A 16,223-nucleotide genomic window follows, 5' to 3' on the forward strand; every position below is an offset into this window, starting at 1 on the left:
TCATAGTTAGTTCTCTCAGTATCATGGAGTCCTGATCTGTGGCAATTTTGTGAGGTCCATGCTGTCATTTAGCAAAGTCTAGGAAAGTTTTCTTGTTTCTGCTTATGTATGTATTCCTACAGTTACCATTGTTTTGTGTTCCTTGTGTTCTTTCTATTCCCCTTTCCCTTGTAAATATATAGTTATACTAAATCCAGCCCTTAACTATTTGAAGTATTGCTGCTGTTTGTTGGTTCCTGGCCTGACACTCTGGGAACCATAATCACAAAAAGTCAACATGGGTTTCAGAGAAATAAGTCATGCCAGACAAACCTGATCTCTTTTTTTGATAAAATTACCAGCTTGTTAGATGAAAGGAATGCTGTGGATATAGTATATCTTGATTTCAGTAAGGCCTTTGACAAAGTTCCCCATGATATTCTTGCAAACAAGCTTGTAAAATGTGGGCTAGACAAGGCAACTGTTACATGGATTTATAACTGGCTGACCGACCGAATGCAAAGGGTGCTCAACAATGGCTTCTTTTCATCCTGGAGAGAAGTGACCAGTGGGGTCCCACAAGGCTCTGTCCTCGGGCCAGTTCTATTCAACATCTTTATCAATGACTTGGAGGACAAAATTGGGGGAATACTTATCAAATTTGCAGATGACACCAAATTAGGAGGAATAGCTAATACTCCAGAGGACAGGATCAAGATTCAAAATGACCTGAACAGATTACAAAACTGGGCCAAAGCTAACAAAATGAAATTCAACAGGGATCTAGGAGTCCAAGTAGACCACAAGTTGAACATGAGTCAACAGTGTGATGTGGCAGCTAACAAGGCCAATGCGATTTTAGGCTGCATCAATAGAAGTATAGTGTCTAGATCCAGGGAAGTAATAGTGCCACTCTATTCTGCTCTGGTCAGGCCCCACCTGGAATACTGTGTCCAGTTCTGGGCACCACAATTAAAAAAGGACATTGAGAAACTTGAGCATGTCCAAAGGAGAGCGACTAAAATGGTGAAAGGTCTGGAAACCATGCCCTATGAGGAACGACTTAGAGAGCTGGGGATGTTTAGCCTGGAGAAGAGAAGGTTAAGAGGTGATATGATAGCCCTGTTTAAATATTTGAAGGGATGTCATATTGAGGAGGGAGCAAGCTTGTTTTCTGCTGCTCCAGAGACTAGGACCCGGAGCAATGCAAACTACAGGAAAAGAGATTCCATCTCAACATTAGGAGGAACTTCCTGACAGTAAGGGCTGTTCGACAGTGGAACACACACCCTCGGCATGTAGTAGAGTCTCCTTCTTTGGATGTCTTTGAACAGAGGCTAGATGGCCATCTGTCAATGGGGATGCTTTGATTGTGATTTCCTGCATGGCAGGGGCTTGGACTGGATGGCCCTTGTGGTCTCTTCCAACTCTACGATTCTATGATTCTATGATTCTATGACATCTTTTTTCCTGTTAAGAAATATGCCCTTTTATATTATTTTTCTCCAATGGGGGATGAATAATAATAAATAAAACTTTTATTTATATCCCGCTCTTCTACCATAAGGCAGTCAGAGCAGATACACCATACAATATCTGAGTGCATACAATAAATACTAAAATGTAGTCCCACTAATCAAGTTTTAATATTTGTTTTGTGTTTGTTCTGTGTATGTGTGTTTGTGAACACATATACATACCAGGCTTCTGATGGCATACAGTATATAGGTTAACTGGGTCCTTATTTGAAACTCAACTGTAATATTCACTATTCCCCCATTGTAGTTACCTATGTAGTTTAATTCTTGTACACCTGAGAGAAGCTGTGGGAACATATGATTTGCTAGAACCAATTTATGGAGACATGCTACTGACAGCCGCAGAACTACATCAGCTTATTGCTCAGAATGTCTTCCCGCATAAAAGTTGGGCCACACCTAGTCATCTATTGAGAAATCTAATGGTAGGGCTTGCACCTGTTAATGTTATGAGCATATTATAAATAAAATAGAACCAACACCCAGTATCTGCTATTAGTCTGCTCTTGCACATGTTTGCCAAATTTGACTAGTTGAAGCTACTAGCACTTCATAATGATAATATTTCTGATGCACTGACATTAGTCATGCATTAAGGAGCTTTTCATGTTAAAATACCTCCGTTTGGGCATTTCCAGCAATTCATGCAGGAGTTCCTGGTGATTTTTGTTCTGTCATGTGTTTATTCATCATGGCCTAAATCCAACTGTCACTCCCATCTAGAGCAGAAAACATGGATATGTTCCATTGATTCCATGGCTCTGCCCATATGAACCTGCAAGAGCCTTAGGATCTGTACGAGAAGGCTTTCTCTCGTTCGCATCAAGATCACAGGCTCACCTGATGAGGACATGAGAGAGTCTTCTCGATGGTTGATCCTACCCTCTGGAATGCCCTTCCTTGGGAGGCTAGGCTGGCCCCCTCCCTGCTGGCCTTTCGCCACCAAGTAAAAAACGTTTATGCCGGCAGGCTTTCTGTACATAATGCATAACAGGGTTGTTTTATGGAGCAGGTGGGTTTTTCGTCTGTTTGTATCATGAGTATATTTGATGTGATTTTATATTGTGTATTTTTATGTGTTTTTATTTATAGACATTTTAATTGTTTGAATTTTATAATAATTTAAAGCTTTTATCTGTGAGCTGTCTTGGGTCCCTTCGGGGAGAAAGGTGGGATATAATACCGTATTTTCCGGCGTATAAGGCAACTCTTTAGGTCTGCCTTATGCACCGGATTTTGACTCCAGAGACAGGTGAATGTCATAGCCACCTCTCTGTCTCTGGGGTCCTTGCTGGGTCCTCTCCCAGCCAGCAGGCACTCACGCCGGCTGGAGGGGGCCTCTCTGGAGGCCTGAGGGAGGATCCACGGCTGGGCTCTCTCGCCACCATTGTTTCTCCAAAAGGTGGCAAGGAAGCGGCTCCCGAGCCGGCCGGGCCGTGGAAAAGAGCCGGCCCCTTAATTCTTGCTGCTGCCGCCGCCGCCCAGAATACTCCGATCCTCCAGCGGCTTCAGAAGTCTGCCACAGAAGCCTCTCCAGCCGGCTCACGACCCCCTCATAGGAGGCCAGGGGCGCGGCCAGCGGGTGACTTGGGGGTCGTCTTATACCCCCAGTCGCCTTATACGCCAGAAAATATGGTGGTAATAATAATAATAGGATTTATATAAATGAATTAAATAAATAAATAGTTGGGACTAAATGGATTTAGGTCCATAGGTCTATCTCAAGGTAGCCAACTTTCTGCTAAATCAGTGGTTCTCAACCTTCCCAATGCAGCGACCCTTTAATACAGTTCCTCATGTTGTGGTGACCCCCAACCATACAATTATTTTCATTGCTACATGCAAATATGTGTTTTCCGATGGTCTTAGGTGACCCCTGTGAAAAGGTTGTTCGACCCCCAAAGGGGTCCTGAACCACAGGTTGGGAACCATTGCCCTAAATGATCTTAACATATTTGCCTGATGAAGAAGCTAATATGCTTTGAAAGCTAGCATAAAGGGTTTTTTGTTTTTTTGCACTTTCTGGCTGTCCTAATAAAAGTGCATTTATTGTTTTTTTTTTTTACTTTTCATTAGTTTTATGGTCAACATGGCTACCCCTTAATTTTTGGAAGGGCTGTACCTTTGAAAACTAATTTGATTACAAGCACTTTGGGGGATTTTTGTTAAAGACAACTAATATCTATTTCATCTCTCCCCAAGCATTATTGCTGCATCGTGCTTAACTCAGGATGATAAATTGAGCATCCTGTTGTTAGAGTCACTCGACTGAGTTATTGCATCACCAGCAGAATTTATCTGCAAATTATGCCAGAACCTCCCTTTCAGATTGAACCATTCAGTCAGGATGGCAGTGGAATATCCTGCTCCAGCATATGTCCATCAGATTGAGTTGCTGAGTTTGCCTAAAGAGGCTGAGATGGGTAGTGGCTGATAAGGAGTTTGTTTTTAATATATTACTATATAATTTTAACATTTTAGTGTTTTGGGATTTTATAGTGTTGTATTTTAACATCTAATTTTGATTATATATGTTTGACATTCCTCCCTTTGGTGAAAAAGGGCATTATAAATAAGCATTATTATTACTAGTTGGAATGATAATTATCTGAGATAGCCTAAAGCAGGGGTAGGCAACCTGCGGCCCGCGGGCTGGATCCGGCCCGCCAAGGCCTTCCAAGCGGCCCCCGAGCACTCCTGCCGCCGATTGCCGCCGATTTCCCCCATTTTTTTGCCGCTCCGGGCGCCATTTTGTTTTTCAAAATGGCGGCCGAAATCTCGCGAGACCTCAGGATGGCAAAGGTCATACGAGATTTCGCCACCATTTTGAAAAACAAAATGGCGGCGCCCATGTAGCAGGCCCGTTGCAACCCCTAGAGCACTCCAACAGGGCTCCAGGGGCTGCAGTGGGCCTGCAGCAGGCTCCACCTCGCCCTCCGCCCTCCTCCTCCCTAAGAGCAGGGAAAGGAGGAGGAGGAGGCAGCAGAAGGAGGGCAAAGCCAGGGAGAAACGGAGCCAGAGCAGCAGCTGCAGCCACAGGTTGGTTCATTGGGGGAGGGGGTTAGGTGGGTGTTCTTTGCAAAATGCCCCCTCAGTAGTACTTTGTGGCTTTTCTTTGCTTGCTGCCTTTTATTTTGAATTGCATTTTAGTAATCTCCATGCTTGTAACTTTAATATTAATATTATTATTTAATTGCCCTGGTGTTCTTTGCAAAATGCCCTCTCAGTAGTACTTTGTGGCTTTTCTGGGTTGAAAGAGTGCATGTTTCCTGCCTTTTATTTTGAATTGCATTTTAGTAGTTTCCATGCTTGTAACTGATTATTATTATTATTATTATTATTATTATTATTATTTTCACTTGCCCTTGGTGTTCTATGTGCAAAATCCCCTCTCAATGAGAAAGAGGAGGAGGAGTGTGACTTTCCAAAGTGCATTTCTGTGTATTTTTGGTGCATTTATTGCTGAAAGGTCTGCTGTAACAATGATAGCAGTGGAGGTGGTGGTAGTGATGATTATGATGATGCTTCTGTGGAAGCTCCGCCCCTGGAGGGTGGAAGCTCCACCCCTGTTATGTGGCTCTGCCCTGGAGGGTGGAAGCCCCACCCCCAGCATGCGGCTCCGCCCCGGGGGTGGACGCTCCACCCCTGTTATGTGGCTCCGCCCCTGGAGGGTGGATGCCCCACCCCTGGCATGCGGCTCCGCCCCCCCCGGAGGGTGGAAGCTCCACTGCCGGCTTCGGCCCCCCAGTTGTCTGAGGGACAGCAACCTGGCCCCCCGGCTCAAAAAGGTTGCCTACCCCTGGCCTAAAGGAGTCAGACTATTATCATTAGCCTTGTAGGAGGTAACGTCTCAGTCCTCCTCCAGCGTAGAAAGGCTGGTTTATACCATGCTAAATATTTAAGATGTCAGAAGACTAATTTACGAGGCCCCCTCCTCCAACACTACACTTGAACAAGACTAATCTGCAACTCCTACCTTTGCTTTTTTTCTTCTTTTTTTGACAATGTAGAACTTCAGGACATTTTGACATCATAGTAGTAGAAGGTAGAGTCAGTGGATGTTGTAGTAGTTCTTGAAATAATATGCTACAGTGACTGATATACTGTACATAAACTTGATTTAAACTGAATACACTTTAAGAATGTGAAATTTATTTCTTCTTGATTGTAAAGGAATATATAATGGAGAAGTACCCATAGTTCACTGGTAGAGAAACCCCTGGCATTCAAGTCAAATTGTCAGGCAGCTGATGGTGGGAAGGATCTCTGCCTGAGAACATGGCAGTGTAGACAACAATTAGGTTAGATGTACCAATCGTCTGATCCAGTGTCATGTTTCTATAGATGTAGTGTGGCTAATTGATGGGATGAATCATCTCATGGGCCAGCCCTTGTTGAAACCTTTTCTCATAGCACATTTCTTTGTTACTTGGGAGTGCTGGTAATTTGCTGAACCATATTAAAACATAATGATCTGGTGGAACCTTTTAGATAGCAATGGTTTATTGTATCTTAATGCCAGAAACTGACTGCTTATCTTTTGCAGGCCAAAAGTACTTTTTACTGGACACGAAGAAAATCCCACTCCTTTGTGGTGAATGTTCTTGCACAGGCTCTTTATGAATTATTTGCTGCAACAGATGGTAAGTGTGTTGCCCAAAAATGCATCTTCGTAAGCATAGTTTGTTAGTGTGTTTAAAGTGTTTTTCTATCACTTCTCAACCCACCAGAGTACCTGAGGTGATAGACAATAGATGAAAAATCACTCCTTAGAAATCATTTTAAGACTATAGACAGTTAAAACAGCCAGAGCAGCTGCCCCTGAGTGTAACAACAGAGTCTTAACTGCCTCCTGGAAACTTAAACAGAATGGAGCCAGTGTGACTTTTATTAAGAAGGAGTTCTGTATTTTGGGTACCTCCAGTTTGCTATTGTGAGTTTGCCTTAGCCCACAAATATCAGTCTGGTTTAAGTGGTGCAAGGTCAACTGGCATGACAGAATCCTACCCACCAACTACATGTTGCTTTAGTTGTACCCTGATGGGTATATGACTTGATATTTAGAACTAGGATACTCTTTTTGATTGCTGTGGGAATGCTGTCAAAAGCAGTGTTCCTTTGGTGTGATTTCCACATCCAATTGGTAGAATAATTTACTAGGGGGGTAGGTGTCATTATGTGGGAAGTCCTCATGCCCTAGTTCATCTGTTTAGAGACTGCTGGCAGGATAATAATACACTCTTTTTGTTTGATGGCAACCAAATACACAGTATTCATTGTAAATATTATAAACATTTGGGTTACGTTGCCCTACATGATGCAAGATCACTCTTCATTTCTTTGCTTGGCTTCTTTGTAAAGGCGTGTCCCATTTCATTTGTTTGGCAGATTCTTTGCATCAGTTAAGGAGAGCCTGCTTCCTTTACTTCAAGCTGGGTGGCGAGTGTGTCTCTGGTCCAGTTGGATTACTTTCAGTGTAAGTTGGAGAAACATCTACAATTTTTTTCAAGTTGTTAGGAATAGGCAATAGTTAACTTGGCTCAAATTTCCCTTTTTGAGTGTGGAACCCAAGTGACCTTCAGTGAGCCCATTTAATTAGTGTAGAGTAGAGGGCAGTGGGCATCAAGCTCAGGGAATGCTTCAAAGTATGATTCTTAGGTTATTAATATAAGTGAGCCAAACCATGTGCCAGACTTTCAAAAATGTTTTGAAGTTACATATCATTACTTAGGAACATAAGAAGGCACCTCATACTAGCTCAGAATAATTATCCATATTGTCTGATGGCCCCCATGTCAGTGGGACTGCATTTCTACTCTTAAGTTCAACCCAAACCTTAAAAGATCTGTCCAAAATGCTTAACCCATTTGGGGGATGTATCCTGGATAACTCCTTAAGGTTCAGATTAAAATCTGGAGTGGATTTGTTGCTCTACTGACAGAGAGAATATCAGATGTCCCTGCTTTTTGTCCTCTGATGCCTGTGGTGGAGGCTGTCCTGGGCCTTAGTCATAGAAAAATCTTTCACATCTGTGAAATCGAAGGCTTTCATCGCTGGCATCCAAATTTTTTGTGGGTTTTTCAGGCTATGTGGCCATGTTCTAGAAGAGTTTATTCCTGACGTTTCGCCAGCATCTGTGGCTGGCATCTTCAGAGAATGCTGACCTGGAAAAGAGAGAGAGAGAGAGAGAACACACACACACACACACACACACACACACACACTGTGTGATGCTGGGTAAGGAGGAGTGATTCCCATGTTAATCTTTGTATTGGTTTGTTGTTGATGGCAGGGCCTCAGGTTGGGAGGATATGCAAAAGAGAATTAGTATCTGCTAATTGGTGATCATTGTCTGCTGGAAACGCTCCTGACCCTGGGTGATTTCTCATTTGCATTTGTTGAGTGCTGATTTTGCTATTTTGTAGGACTGGTAGCCAAACTTTGTTTACTTTAAGGGTTTCTTATTTCCTGTTGAAATTGTCCAAGTGTTTGTAGATTTCAATAGATTCCCTGTGCATTCTGACGTGATAGTTATTAGCATGGTCCAGAATTTTGGTGTTTTCAAACAGCATTTTGTGCTCAGGATGGTTTATAATGTGTTCTGCTACTGCTGATTTTTCTGGGTGTCCCAGCATGCAGTGTCTCTTATGTTCCTTGATTTGTGTTTGGACACTGTGTTTGGTGGTCCCTACGTAGACTTGTCTGCAGCTGCATGGTATGTGGTAAACTCCTGTGGCTGTGAGAGAGTCTCTCCTGTCCTTCGCTTAGCGTAGCATTTGCTGGATTTTCTTGGTCTGTTTGTAAAACATTTGGAGGTTGTGTTTCCTCACCACAAACCCAGAAGAGTGAAGACAAGCAACCACCCAAAGGGAAGGTATTTTTACCATACATCAAAGGGGTCACAGACAGAATAGGGAAAGTTCAGCTGTGGACAAGTCTACATAGGGACCAAATTCTGACACTGAAATTCTGAACCATACCAACAGCTATCAGGTCAGAATGCACAGGGAAGTCATTGAAATTCACAAACACTTGGACAATTTCAACAGAAAAGAAGAAACCCTTAAAGTAAAGGAAGTTTGGCTACCAGTCCTGCAAAATAGCAAAATCAGCACTCAGAAAATTCATATGAGAAACCACCCAGGGACAGGAGCTTTCCCAGCAGACAATAATCACCAGTTAGCAGACACTAATCCTCTTTTGCATATCCTCACAACCTGAGGCCCTGCCATCAACAACAGAACAATAGACAGATTAACACGGGAATCACTTCTCCTTACACAGGATCACACAGTATATAATAACCCACTCTCTTCCAGGTCAGCATTCCCTGAAGATGCCAGCCACAGATGCAGGTGAAACATCAGGAATAAACTCTTCTAGAGCATGGCCACATAGCCCGAAAAACCCACAAAAAACCATGTTTTTCACATCATTTACTATGTCTTCTTTTTTAACTGGAAATAGCAGAGATTGAATCTGGGACCTCTGCATTTAAAATATTTGCCCTTAAATACTGAGTGGTGGTCTCCCCTTTTAAAGCACCTAAACTAGAACAGCTGGTGCAGAAAGAAGTGATGAGTAAGAAGATCTATCTTACCAGGGTTAGTCCATGCCTTCTACAGGAACATTTAGAGCAGGGGTGGGCGGAAAGGGACAGTTTTCACCCCTGCACGTTTCTGTAGCCCTTAACCATGTGCCTGATATGACTGGAAGCAACATTGTATCACTTCCAGTTTTTATATCAGCAATTTTTTGCCCTCCCTACTACCACTACCTTTAGGGGGCATTTGGGGTACTTAGGAGTAGGGTGGTCTTGGAGGAGAAAGACTGCGTTTTTTTGTAGTGGTTATGCAGAGTGCATGGGTTATGAATTTGGGTGGGGTGTATGGGGACTTTGGGGCTCAATGGCCACAGGGCTCACTTTGTCTGTCCCCTATTTAGAAAGAAAACGGCACAAAGTCTAGGACTGCATTTCAAAAGACGTTGTTGCCTAGAAATTTCAGTGGATGGCTGTCTTGTAATTTCTAATAGTGTGCTAATGGTGGGGTCATATTTCTCACTTTTTCTCCCTCCTCTCTCAATTCTTTCCTACAGCCTGTCACCTAAGCCTATTGTTCTGATAGGCCACTTCTTTGCCGTCGCCCTCTATGCTGTTTATTTCTGCTTCAAATCAGAATCCTGGATCACCAAGCCGCGTGCGGTTTTCAGTAGCCTTGCTGTGCTGTACAGGGCGTGCTCAGTCATATTCCCACTCATATATTCTGAAATGAAGTACCTCGTCTATTAAACCGGAAGAAACAAATCTACAGGATGAGGAACAGCATTAGACTCTTTGCTGCTTCCCTTGTGGATATGAAATGGTTTTGTCCTATCTCTATGTTTTTTTTAAAAAAGATCAGACTCTTTGAGAAAAAAAAACCCAGTGTGGCTTTATTTTGTGACTTGAAGTTGTATATCTTTATACAGAGAAATTAGGTGTGGACAAGGGATTTCCTTGTCGTTGGTGATGCCTGGTATACAGGCTGGTGTATAATCCTTACAAGAAATGGACATCTGTGTAAAGACGGCCCTGTTCTATAGGAGAGAGTGGGAGGTAGTGCAGGGTCCTTTCTGAAGAGGAATCCCCAGAATAAGTTGCTAATAACAATATTTTTTTCTGGCAGTATCAAGCTATCCTCCTCTTCTCCCTCTAACTCCTGGGGCCAGGGGCTAGATGTTAAATTAAGCTCTGTTGCAGGGGAGACTGTGCCAGTATAGAATAGAATATATCTGTGGAGGATTGGTTTAGTTCTCACTGAGATGGTAAACATGTCTCTCAGATCTTGGCAAGGTTCATTTTTGGACTCCCATCTTCTGGACCCAACATTGTTTCTGTGCTGTACTGTTTATGGCTGCAGGTAGGTATTGATATGATTGAATGCTGTTCTATACACCTAACCAAATCAGAAATATGCCTTGTTCACCCTGCACATGGAAAACTTAGAATTTTGGGCGAGGGAATAAGCTAGAACCCTTCTCCTTGGAATCTAGTTTTGTGTTGTCAGGGATTATCCATTTTTATATAGAGGACCATTCAATCATGTTTGACCTCACCTGCAGTCTGACCTGGTGCAGCCTATATGCAGACTTCAAAATCTCACTGAGAACCAGACTGTTGTTTAGGTTTGTTTGATTCTGCAAACGGCCTCAGCTGCATCTACATTCCAGAATTAATGCAGTTTGGCACTGCTTTAACTGCCAAGGCTCAGTGCTATGGAAGTCTGTGATCTGTAGTTTTGTGAGATATTTAGCTTTCTCTAACAGAGCTCTGGTGCCACAACAATCTACATATCCCAGGATTCCATAGCATGGAGCCATGCCAGATAAAGCAGTGTCAAACTGCTTTAATGCAGCAGCCTTGAATAAACTGAATAATTTTGGTTCAGGCATCCTGCTGGGTCTCTTGCTAGTATTAAGGCAGGAATGGGGAGGCTATGGCAGTTGAGATATTGTTAGATTGGAGCTCCTGTCATTTGTGACTACTGCCTACAATGACTGAGACAGATGTGAGCTGGAATCCAACAAAATTTGGTAGACCACAGGTTCTTGCTACTGTCTTGAGTGAATGATTGAGCTGTTAGAAGTAGATATAGGGTTGACAGGCTGCATACAAGACTGGGTTCCTGTAGCTTCAGTTGTTAACAGATCCTGGATCAGAAAGAAGTACTGCAAAGTTCTGTCAGATAGATGTATGATGCGTCTTCTCCCACAACACCTTTAGCTACACAGCTGTTCCCCTGGCTTGTGGAGAGTGGTGTGTGTATGGTGTGAATAGGCCCAGCACTGCTGTCAGCTAGAAGAACAGGCAGATGTTTCTGTGGCACCCACTAGTTCTCCAGTAAACCGAGTCTACAGCAGCTACAGGGTGATTTGTGTGAGTGTGAGGAAGGAGGCTTGCTATAGCTAGATATGAGGAAACTTGATAGTATCTCTTTTGATCCAGAATCTGTTAAAAATGCAGGAGCTCTATCCCATTTTTCAACTTGGCAACCCTAAAAAAGGAGATGAATGTGTGCATGTTATACATGAACAAAAATATATATAGGTATGAATTTCTTAGACAAATGAAGTTTTTGAACGAGGTAGATGTTTACAATGACCACTATTAATGATTCAGAAAGATAGCAACTAAGTGTTGATCTTTACAGGATAGCTGGGAGTGCTCCATTAATTATAATAGCTTACAGAACAAAGACAGGGCAGCTCGAACCATTTAAACATGCAACTGTTACCTGTACATTCCCTTGTTGACATTTTTTTTGATGTGAAACTTCCCTTTACTGTTTTCTCAGATAAAATTTAAACCTGTTATGTTTCATTGCAATTCCATGCCTCTTTTTTTACTTTCTGTAGTATGATTATGTGCATTCTTGATTTCAGTGTTTTTGTGGGTGTGAGGAGATGAGGTATGCCATTGAGTGCTTTAGTAGTCGAGAAGGGTTTATTGAGGCAAAAAGGCTGCAGAGGGATTTATAAAGCAGGGATGTGGGCTGGATGGTTCTTCAGGGGGTTAGGTTGATCCTCCCCATTGGATGGAAGTTGCAGCACAAGGACTTTTGGAGAGGTCCATGTTTCCCACTTTTACTAAAACAGTATTGCTACATGTCTTGCTCTAGAACTAGGTGTAGTTCCAGGAATCTCCTTTTTTTTTTAGTGCCAAACACTGACACATGTTACTGCTATAGTATAAGCTTTATCGATGGTAAGCGAATCAGCGTATGGTACACAGCATCCCCTTACAGCCGAACAAATTCTACCCATTTATCCCTTCGCCAGCAGTCAAATCAGATGCCCATCTCTGATATATATGAGGCACCTGGAGTAGGGTACACTTCCCCTACAGGCCCAGACTGGTGGAAGATGGGCTTCCAAGGGTTATATAGTGCAGGATAAAAAAAACCCAAAGTGCAAACATGACACTTCTCCCTGCTGCTATCAGAACTGCGGAAGCAAGTTAGCAACATTAAAAAATTCATTCCCATGTCCGTTCTCTGCCTTCCTGCCTTTTCCCCAGCCTCAAACTGCAAAGCAAATGCAAAAAGTATCCAAACGAGGTCACTAATAAAAGTGAACCTGTTCATGTCACTGGCCAACTCTTAACGTTTGAACATGATGCTAACAAGGACTCCAAAACCCATCTGCCTTGTGGCAGAGGCCCAAATCTCTACAGTATTCAGGTACAGTAAATTTGGGGATTCCTTACCCAGCTCTTAAAGTACTTTTCCAGCTCATATAGAATTTCTTAGAGTGCTAGTTGCTACACTCAAAAGATACCCTTCCCTTCCCTGGGAAGAAGTAATTTTGAGTTCACCCCAGATGAGAAAAATTATAAACCAGTGGAACATAATGACAGATCCTGCAATTTTACTGTCACAGGAGTATGCCTGTTTAAATATAGTGGGATTTCAGTTTAGGTTGTTAGCTGGGTAATATAAAAAAGGATGGTAGGCCAGAGGCATTTTACTCTGCCTGAAAGTAACTTGTGCTACAGATGAATGCAGTGTTTTCTGTGATTTCAGAAATATCTTCTTCAGAAGCTGCACTCCCAGTTCTTTCTGCTGCTTCATTTATAGATTACACTGTTCTCACACAATTTAAATAAATAGGCAGCTGTGTGGACCAGCCGGTGCTAAAGCCTGGTCTATTTACACAAAATTGTTGCTAGAGCATAGTACTACACAGCAAGATGTTTTTTGTTACTGGCCTCGTAGGTAGATGGATAGATCGCAGTATTCCTCATGGAGTTTATATGTGCTTGGAATATCATTTGGTTATAATTTCTACCCACTTGCTATACGAAGAGGTATTGTCCAAGAACAGTATTACTGTACTATGTTTGTTCTTCGTTTAGATTAACTCAACATGTCCAACAGATCCTTTGGTAATATGCAAATAATGTAAAAGCTATAGCTGGTGTGGATATTGGGAGTCCCCAAACTTTTCATAAATACCCTAAAGGTGCCAGATCCCATCTGCTGTAAACTGTATTTCAGAGGAAAGAATCGGTAAACCACCTCTTGAGTATTCCTTGCCTAAGAAAACCCTATGAAATTCATGGGGTGGCCATATGTTGACATTGTGAAGCTGAGCGCACACACACACATTTTCATTATAGATCTTTGGGCACTACCATCTTGTGGCTAAGGTATTTTTGCATTTAAAAACAGCAACAAAACCCCACAAACGTGGTTACGTTTACATGAACTAAAACACTGCTGGCTGTATTATAAATAGGACCAGCCAAAGGACCTGTGACCAAGCATCATTGTGATATGTGGAGGTAAAACCTAAACTGTCTCCAAGAGTCATAAAATCATTGTTGCATGCAACAGACACATTTGTTTGCCTGCTGCACTGATGTCTCTTAATTTGATATCTCAGACCAGTCATCGTTTTTTAAACAAAAGTCCCAGAAGCTGAGGGAAATGATCATTAAATAGAATGGATTAAACTGATTAAATAGAACTGATGAAATGAAATCACATCGTCATACCAAATGTTTTCAAAACACTTCCGCTTCAAGGGGTGGTACTCCCAATGACTGAGCTGCTCAGTAGACCAATTCACAAAATGTCTCCTTAACAAGGGCTAGTAGTTTTCTGGCAGTGAAGAGAGATTTTGTCCCCTAATCCTTGCTACAGTGCCAGATGATACAGCCAGTGGGCTCTTTGGCTACTTTGGCATGAAGCTGTAGCAACATAAGCCCCTTTGTATATTTTTCCAAGAGGACAACCAGAACGGATATTTGTCATGATCCATGCATTTAACATGACACAACTTTGGGGAACCCTCCTCACCCTATTTCAATCTTGATCCAAGTCCTGAAAAATGAACTGTGATCAAATAATTCGACATTGATTTTAAACAGTTTTAAACAGATTTTGACAATGCCAGAGTTTGTGAATTCTGCCATGCATCATATGGATGGTTAATCTCTCTCTCTCCAGTGCTGGAGACTTGGGTAGTCATGACCAAATATGGATGCTGGAGAACATTTGTGGCTAAATAGGAAAAATTTCAATTGATTTGGTAGTTTAGGGTAGAGTCCACTGGCATATCCTTAAAGGGAGACTGCTGAAGTTATTTAGAGATGACATTTGTAAGTATTTTAAATATTTACATTGCAAGTTATACATAGCCTTATCGACTCCTTATACATGAACAGTTATATTCCAGATGTAGTTATACTTCAGAGTAGAGTCACTGAAATCAATGAGAATTTAGGGCATAGCCATACCGCAGAATTAAAGCAATTTGATACCATTTGTTCAGAATTTACTTTTCTTGACAACAGTCTCAATTCTGATTAATGACCGAGCCAAGGAATAGAAACTTTAATGATTTTGATGTCTTCTTCAACCACTTTAAACCTATGGACATTTTTGTTTTCTTAATATTCAATGGTAATTCTGCCTTTACACATCCTTAACCTTCATCAGTAGTTGTTCCAGGTCTTTGGTATTTTACCATGATGTAGGGTAAATGAACACACTTGATGTGTATGAAAATCTGTGAAACAACCCAAGCCTTCTCATTTTAGTATCATTTTTATTCCTATACAAAAATGCTATTTTATGTCCACATATTGCTCTCTTAAGAACATAAAGATAAATTTTTGTACATGAAAGATTATGTATAACTTTACGGGTTAAACAGAAATTGCTAGTATCAAGTACTCAACTGGGAAAAATAGCATAATTTTGCAGCAGGGTTAGCTGCAAGAGGTTAGTGTGAATTATGCTATGTTCATGCACCAATATGTATTCTCTGCTAGTCAGAAGTTGTGAAGTGCTAGCTTCTTTCTTGATTTTTATGTTCTCTTTCAACTCTTGTTCCTCTACTTCCAGCTAGGGTCATGGATTCCTTGGGAGTTTAGATAACTGTTCGGAATTCATCAAAAATGAAATTAGGTACATGGGCTTCGACAACCTGAAAAAAAAACAAACACTTCAAATGCAGAATAGTAAAGGGATGCAATATGGGTTAAGCCTCTCTTACCAGAAATGCTTGGGACCAGAGGTGTTTTGCATCTTGGACCCTGGTCTAAACACAAAATTCATTTATGTTTCATACACACCATACACACATAGCCTAAAGGTAATTTTGAATGTAATATATTCAATAATCTTGTGCATGAAACAAAGTTTGTGTACACTGAGCCATCAGGAAAGCGGTCACTGTCACAGCCACCCATGAAAAAATCTTTGGGTTTTGTAATGTATTGGATTTTGGAATTCTGGATAAGGGAGCCTCAACCTGTGTACGTTTTATACATTAAGCAGCATGAGAAGACTGTATGTGTTCCATGTTGAATAATGCATGAAAAATGGCCACTCAAATGAGGTAAGATTTTTGACTTAATTCAATTCAGAATATGGACCAGATGAGAATCTTTATTCACAATGGGATGTCTGAGATGCATGAAAGGATCAGCCTCATACTGTTAACCAAACACCTAATACTGCCCGTTGGCTCTCCAAGTGCTCAAGATGAGGTTTCTCTCAGATGATTAAAGATCTTTTATTAGAGATTAAATGCCAGAAACTGATCATTGGGCTATGTCCTTTCTCCAAACTAAACTAAGGGTAACCAAAAAAATACGTAAAAAGCTTGGATAAGGAGCAGACATTTATTCCAAGAATTCCTATATGCTTTAGAAGTTTG

The 16,223-nt window shown here is 41.6% G+C and overlaps 2 protein-coding genes across 5 annotated transcripts in view; one reads left to right on the plus strand and one right to left on the minus strand.

Moving 5' to 3' along the window:
* The window catches only part of LOC149317632 (squalene monooxygenase-like), a 48,898-nt gene extending 38,709 nt beyond the window's left edge, over positions 1–10,189 (plus strand). The window contains exons 10-12 of the mRNA XM_089517950.1: positions 6,064–6,160; positions 6,906–6,993; positions 9,615–10,189. Of these exons, the coding sequence (XP_089374076.1) occupies positions 6,064–6,160; positions 6,906–6,993; positions 9,615–9,807 (378 nt within the window). The 3' untranslated portion in view covers positions 9,808–10,189. The remainder of the gene's footprint in view (positions 1–6,063; positions 6,161–6,905; positions 6,994–9,614) is intronic.
* A 4,730-nt stretch (positions 10,190–14,919) lies between these two features.
* Positions 14,920–16,223, minus strand: part of LOC149317633 (WASH complex subunit 5) — a 53,037-nt gene continuing 51,733 nt past the window's right edge. For 3 of the 4 annotated variants that reach the window (XM_089517951.1, XM_089517952.1, XM_089517953.1), the window contains exon 29: positions 14,920–15,488. In XM_089517951.1, the coding sequence (XP_089374077.1) occupies positions 15,432–15,488 (57 nt within the window). In that variant the 3' untranslated portion in view covers positions 14,920–15,431. The remainder of the gene's footprint in view (positions 15,489–16,223) is intronic. The other variant, XM_089517954.1, reaches the window with a different exon arrangement.

This window comes from Sceloporus occidentalis, unplaced genomic scaffold (assembly GCF_023333645.1).
Source record: "Sceloporus occidentalis isolate IW3139 unplaced genomic scaffold, rSceOcc1.0.p SCAF_3, whole genome shotgun sequence".
Lineage (NCBI taxonomy): Eukaryota > Metazoa > Chordata > Lepidosauria > Squamata > Phrynosomatidae > Sceloporus > Sceloporus occidentalis.